At 41.8% G+C, this 7,500-nt stretch overlaps 1 protein-coding gene across 5 annotated transcripts in view; it reads right to left on the reverse strand.

Annotated features, from left to right (window-relative positions):
* The window catches only part of rnf123 (ring finger protein 123), a 133,537-nt gene that overhangs the window by 91,673 nt on the left and 34,364 nt on the right, over nt 1–7,500 (reverse strand). For 3 of the 5 annotated variants that reach the window (XM_088071110.1, XM_088071115.1, XM_088071121.1), the window contains exons 32-36: nt 6,561–6,587; nt 4,795–4,934; nt 4,262–4,318; nt 3,879–4,010; nt 1,966–2,041 (exon numbers count right to left, since the gene is read on the reverse strand). In XM_088071110.1, the coding sequence (XP_087927236.1) occupies nt 1,966–2,041; nt 3,879–4,010; nt 4,262–4,318; nt 4,795–4,934; nt 6,561–6,587 (432 nt within the window). The remainder of the gene's footprint in view (nt 1–1,965; nt 2,042–3,878; nt 4,011–4,261; nt 4,319–4,794; nt 4,935–6,560; nt 6,588–7,500) is intronic. The other 2 variants (XM_088071128.1, XM_088071131.1) reach the window with 1 other exon arrangement.

Consider the following 7,500-nt stretch of genomic DNA (forward strand, 5'->3'; position numbering starts at 1 on the left):
TACACAACACAACACAACTCTACACAACACAACACAACTCTACACAACACTACACAACACAACACAACACAACACAACTCTACACAACACAACACTACACAACACAACACAACACAACACAACACAACACAACACTACACAACACAACACAACACAACACTACACAACACAACACAACACTACACAACACAACACAACTCTACACAACACTACACAACTCTACACAACACAACACAACTCTACACAACACAACACAACTCTACACAACACTACACAACGCTACACAACACAACACAACTCTACACAACACTACACAACTCTACACAACACACAACACTACACAACACAACACAACACTACACAACACACACTACACAACACAACACAACACAACTCTACACAACACAACACAACTCTACACAACACAACACTACACAACACAACACAACACAACACAACACAACACAACACAACACAACACAACACAACTCTACACAACACAACTCTACACAACACAACACTACACAACACAACACAACTCTACACAACACACAACACTACACAACACAACACAACACTACACAACACACAACACTACACAACTCTACACAACACAACACAACTCTACACAACACAACTCTACACAACACAACACTACACAACTCTACACAACACAACACAACACAACACAACACAACACAACACAACACAACACAACACAACTCTACACAACACACAACACTACACAACACAACACAACTCTACACAACACAACACAACACTACACAACACAACACAACTCTACACAACACAACACTACATAACACAACACAACACAACTCTACACAACACAACTCTACACAACACAACACTACACAACACTACACAACACAACACAACACTACCCAACACTACACAACACTACACAACACTACACAACACAACTCTACACAACACAACACAACACACAACACAACACAACACACAATACAACACAACTCTACACAACACAACACAACTCTACACAACACAACTCTACACTACACAACACTACACAACACAACACTACACAACACACAACACAACACAACTCTACACAACACAACTCTACACAACACAACACAACACTACACAACACACACTACACAACACAACTCTACACAACACAACACTACACAACACACACTACACAACACAACTCTACACAACACAACACTACACAACACACACTACACAACACAACTCTACACAACACAACACTACACAACACACACTACACAACACAACACTACACAACACAACACTACACAACACACAACACAACACAACACAACACTACACAACACACCACAACTCTACACAACACAACACTACACAACACACAACACTACACAACACACCACAACTCTACACAACACAACACTACACAACACACAACACTACACAACACAACTCTACACAACACAACACTACACACTCTACACAACACTACACAACTCTACACAACACAACACTACACAACTCTACACAACACTACACAACTCTACACAACACAACTCTACACAACACAACACAACTCTACACAACACAACACTACACAACACACAACTCTACACAACACAACACAACACTACACAACACAACACAACTCTACACAACACAACACAACACAACACAACACTACACAACACAACTCTACACAACACTACACAACACACAACATTACACAACACAACACAACTCTACACAACACAACACTACACAACACACAACATTACACAACACAACTCTACACAACCGTCAGAACTTTATTTATAATGTTATATTAACAACATAAGACTGTACAACTAGCAGTGTGTGTGTGTGTGTGTGTGTGTGTGTGTGTGTGTGTGTGTGCGTGCATGCGTGTGTGTGTGTGTGCGTGTGTGTGAGCGGGTGTGTGTGTGTGTGCATGTGTGTGTGTACCTGGCAGTCTCAGGTTGACGACTCGATCAAACAGGTTCTTCTCAGCCGTCACTCTGTTTAACACCTGGTTCAGCAGCTGCAGGGAAACACACACACACACACACACACACACACACACACACACACACACACACACACACACACACACACACACACACACAGAGAATCTGAATCACAAAGAAAATCTGAATATGATTTTAACCCCAAACAGAGAAAACATGCCGGCAAAAGACCTGACCACCAACAGACATACAACAATATACAACAATATACAACAATATACAACAAATATACAACAATATACAACAATATACAACAAATATACAACAATATACAACAATATACAACAAATATACAACAAATATATAACAATATACAACAAATATACAACAAATATATAACAATATACAACAAATATACAACAATATACAACAATACACAACAATTATACAACAATTATACAACAATATACAACAATATACAACAAATATACAACAATATACAACTATTCAACAAATATACCACAAACAACAGATATAACACAGAGAAAAACCGTACAGACTGAGTGGACACAGGGCTCTCGTGCCGGCTCTCGTACTGCATCGTGTTAGTTGTACTAATTGTTTAGTTCCACACCTTCTGTTAATATTTGCTGACTGTTTTTGTCTTTTCTGTTACCTTCTCGCCTTTATTACTTTCTGACTTTAGGAAGCTCAAAGGTCGCCACACTTTGATTTGAAAGCCTTTGCTTCGTCTTATTTACGTTGGCGAGTTGTCTCTAGTCTCAACATGACGTAGGACGTTGACCACGCAGTGACTTTGCACATCGAGCAAGCGAAGTCAAAAGTAGATTACGCCATCTGCCTAGGGCTGGGCGATATGGAAAAAAGTCTTATCACGATAATTTTTTTTCATATCAGCCAATATCAATATATATCACGATATACATCAAATTACTATTTCTGTGGAGCTTAAAGGTTCCTTTGACTCCTCAGTGAGATATGAAGATATCATCAGGTTAATTTTGGTTTAAATATTTATTTTCTGTCAGACATTGAACATGACAAATATACTGTAGAACAGCATCACCAGCTGGAGGACCTATTCTACTAAAACTCACAGAGGTCCAGTCTTTTTGCTCTTTTTTTGTGGTTTGTTGTTTGCCCTCATAGTTCACTGACACAGTGTCATGTGACCATGGTGTGTTGGAGTGTAATAAACATATGATTTATTATTATTTATTATACTTTCCAGCATTATATAAAAATGAAAAGCTCCATCTGAAACAAACTTCAGGTAAATTGAAGCACATTGTGTTGATAATAGGCCAACCTCTCCTGACTGCAGGACTCTGACTTCAGCTTCTGTCAAACTTCTGTGCTGTTAATCATTTTACTCAGGAATTAAAAACTTTTGAGTCGGCCTACTTCTCCTATAGCTGCCAACAGCCTGCCGACATTCACAGTTAGAGAAAGGCTGAAAATAAGCTCATGTGCTTGTGGCCCCGGGCCCCCAAAACATTACATCTGCCCCTGGTAATAATAATGAGAGCTCAGCGCAAGCTGCTGGATGAGACACGGAGCGATGCGTCCCGGTGTTTCTAAATAATTCATCCAAAGTCTGATTAAAGCTGAAACTAACACAGAGTCGTCTGTAGAGTCTAAAGAAGTCACTTTCACCTCTGCAGATGTGTCTGTTTCAGCGCTGTGGCTGTCAAACACTCAGCTGTTCGACAGTCAAAGTCCTTCACTGCACTTGGTTCTATTCTTACTATCATTGGCTGTTTGTGTCAAAACATGGCTGGAATGCGTTCTATCAACGTTCTGTCGACTACATCTCATATTTCAATCGAGGAAAAATTATTGAGGTCATCAGGTGTGATTCACACACAGAGGTCATCAGGTGTGATTTACCTGTGCAAGTCTCCTGAGAAGCAGCTCTGCAGATGGACGAGACCAGTCTAGGAAGATTTCTGGAACCAGAGTGACCGTCATTTCCAGGACCCGCAGCAGACTGACGGACAGATCAAAACAGGTCGCACACACCTGCAAAAACACACACACACACACACACACACACACACACACACACACATACAGGTACAGGTGAAACCCTTTAAATATGTGAAGACTGGATATGACTTTTTGCAGTTTTACGTCCTAAATTGTCTTTTTTTCCTTTTTAAACAAATGTAACATCTGTAAAGAAAATTATTTCACACTACGGATGTTGGGGTTTCTTTTTCCCCGATCAGGAACGTTAATGTTTCTGAAGACGAAGACAAGGGGACGCTCACCTTCAGCTGACGAGTGTCCACAAAGTTCCTCTCTGGACGCTCCGCAGCCTGCTGGATCTGAGACAATAAGAGGACAGCACAGAGACAGGAAAAGGACAGCACAGAGACAGGAAAAGGACAGCACAGAGACAGGAAAAGGACAGCACAGAGACAGGAAGAGGACAGCACAGAGACAGGAAGAGGACAGCAGAGAGACAGGAAGAGGACAGCACAGAGACAGGAAGAGGACAGCACAGAGACAGGAAAAGGACAGCAGAGAGACAGGAAGAGGACAGCACAGAGACAGGAAGAGGACAGCACAGAGATAGGAAGAGGACAGCAGAGAGACAAGAAGAGGACAGCAGAGAGACAAGAAGAGGACAGTAGTGTTTTCTGTGATCTCAGCAGATTTCAGACAGCAGATTAAATCTTATCACAGGAGACGTGAAACATCTGCAGTGACGCTTAATCTGTGTGTGGCGTGTGTGTGTGTAGTGTACGTGGCGTGCAGTGCCTGAATGTGTGTGTGTGTGTGTGCGTGGCGTGTGTCTGACCTCCTGGATCATGCCGATGAACTCGGAGAAGGCCCAGTTGAGCTGGTTGAGGACGCTGTTGAGGAAGGAGGCGGCCATGTCTTTGTCCGTGCTCAGCAGCTCCGCCATGTGTCTCTGCAGCAGCAGCGAGGGACACGGCTCTGGACCAATCACAACACAGGAGGACACGGCGAGGACAGGGGAAGAGGACACGGGGAGAAGACGGTCAGTCGGCCGAGGCAGAGCTCACGGAGCTGTGCAGGTCTTTGGTTTTCATGAACTTTATTGAAACATTTAATAAAAAAAAAACACTCTGAGCTGTGATCCTTTCAAAATAAAACAGCGTTTCGAAGCCTCTCTGAGGCAGCAGAGCAGCTCCCATCTCACACTAACCCACCTCAAACAAACATATGTACATATGTACATATATTTTGCATTCATTTGTTATATACTCTGAGAAAAATCAATTTACTTTGTTGAAATGAACTTTTTTAAAATGCAGAATATTGGAATCTGAATGTGCGATTTAAAAATGCAATTAATCAAGAAAAACTACTGAAATTCAGCTATTAACCCTTTGAAGCCTGAGCTAGCTAGAGACACACAGAGACAGCTGTCTAAGAACGGCTCAGAGACAGTGGAGGGACGGACAGGTGAACCAAAGTCAAGAGGAAAAGAAGACATGAGAGGATTAACAGGAGCAGACTGAGGGGCGAGGAGCAGAGGAGCAGAGGAGCAGAGGAGCAGAGGAGCAGAGGAGCAGAAGAGGGGGACAAACAGGAGCGTATGGAGAGGACGAGGGTAAGCTCTCCAGTGGGAGTCAAGTGTTCATTAACTAGAATAATCCCTGTTTTCTGTTTTCTGCGTCCCACAAGGATCCCTCTGTTTATTATCCTGAAGAGACAAACTCAGGGGTCACACTGACTCATCACGCCACCACATCATCATCCCGCCACCACATCATCACATCATCCCGCCACCACATCATCATCACGCCACCACATCATCACATCATCACGCCACCACATCATCATCACGCCACCACATCATCACATCATCACGCCACCACATCATCATCACGCCACCACATCATCACATCATCACGCCACCACATCATCATCACGCCACCACATCATCACATCATCACGCCACCACATCATCATCACGCCACCACATCATCACATCATCACGTTACCACATCATCACATCATCACATCATCACATCATCACGCCACCACATCATCACATCATCACACCACCACATCACGTTACCACATCATCACAAAAAAGAAGGAGGCATGCCATTTTTAAAGAAAAGATTTTGGCAATACTTTCCTCTTTCGCATTTTTCTGAAATTTTTAAAACACAATTTTGAAGATTATTTTTTCTTAAAAGTTTTTGTGGCTATTTTTAAAGAAAAAATGGCAATGTTTTTTTGAAGTTGTGTTTATTTTTTTATCTCTTTTTATTTCTTTAAAAAAAAAATGAGATTTTGTTTTGATTAAACATTTTTTGTTGTTTTTTTAAGAAAAATTTGGCGATGGTCCTTGAACACATCATGTGTTTTTGTGCAGGTCTATGAAAGAAAATTCCATGTCTTTTCCAGGTTTTTCCTGATTGTATGAACCCCATTTATATTCTACTCTAACTGGGATCACTGGTTCTGACTGGTTTACTGACTAAATGATTCAGAGGAGCTGCAGGTGAGACTGGAACATCAAAAGAACATAAATAAATAAAATCAGAGAGAACCGAAACAGAAACAGAACAATGGAAGAGAGCTTACTCTGGAAACTAGCAATGGACAGATCTCCTGAGAGGCATGCAGGAGAGAACAGAACGTCACAGTTATCATGCAGGAGAGAACAGAACGTCACAGTTATCATGCAGGAGAGAACAGAACGTCAGTTATCATGCAGGAGAGAACAGAACGTCACAGTTATGCAGGAGAGAACAGAACGTCACAGTTATCATGCAGGAGAGAACAGAACGTCACAGTTATCATGCAGGAGAGAACAGAACGTCAGTTATCATGCAGGAGAGAACAGAACGTCACAGTTATCATGCAGGAGAGAACAGAACGTCACAGTTATCATGCAGGAGAGAACAGAACGTCACAGTTATCATGCAGGAGAGAACAGAACGTCACAGTTATCATGCAGGAGAGAACAGAACGTCACAGTTATCATGCAGGAGAGAACAGAACGTCACAGTTATCATGCAGGAGAGAACAGAACGTCAGTTATCATGCAGGAGAGAACAGAACGTCAGTTATCATGCAGGAGAGAACAGAACGTCACAGTTATCATGCAGGAGAGAACAGAACGTCACAGTTATCATGCAGGAGAGAACAGAACGTCACAGTTATCATGCAGGAGAGAACAGAACGTCACAGTTATCATGCAGGAGAGAACAGAACGTCACAGTTATCATGCAGGAGAGAACAGAACGTCACAGTTATCATGCAGGAGAGAACAGAACGTCACAGTTATCATGCAGGAGAGAACAGAACGTCACAGTTATCATGCAGGAGAGAACAGAACGTCAGTTATCATGCGGAGTCATCTTGATTCAAGCAAGATGACTGAAATATTTAGTGAACAAAGATCAGAGTTCTAAAGAAAAGTTTATGTTCTGATGGACTTATCCAAGAACTCAACAACATGAGGCCAAAACCACAGACTAAAATATTCAATAAAGTAAAAAATCAAAAACATAAATAAAGA

This window comes from Plectropomus leopardus, chromosome 2, assembly GCF_026936395.1.
Source record: "Plectropomus leopardus strain MGB_pleo_1.0 chromosome 2, ASM2693639v1, whole genome shotgun sequence".
Lineage (NCBI taxonomy): Eukaryota > Metazoa > Chordata > Actinopteri > Perciformes > Serranidae > Plectropomus > Plectropomus leopardus.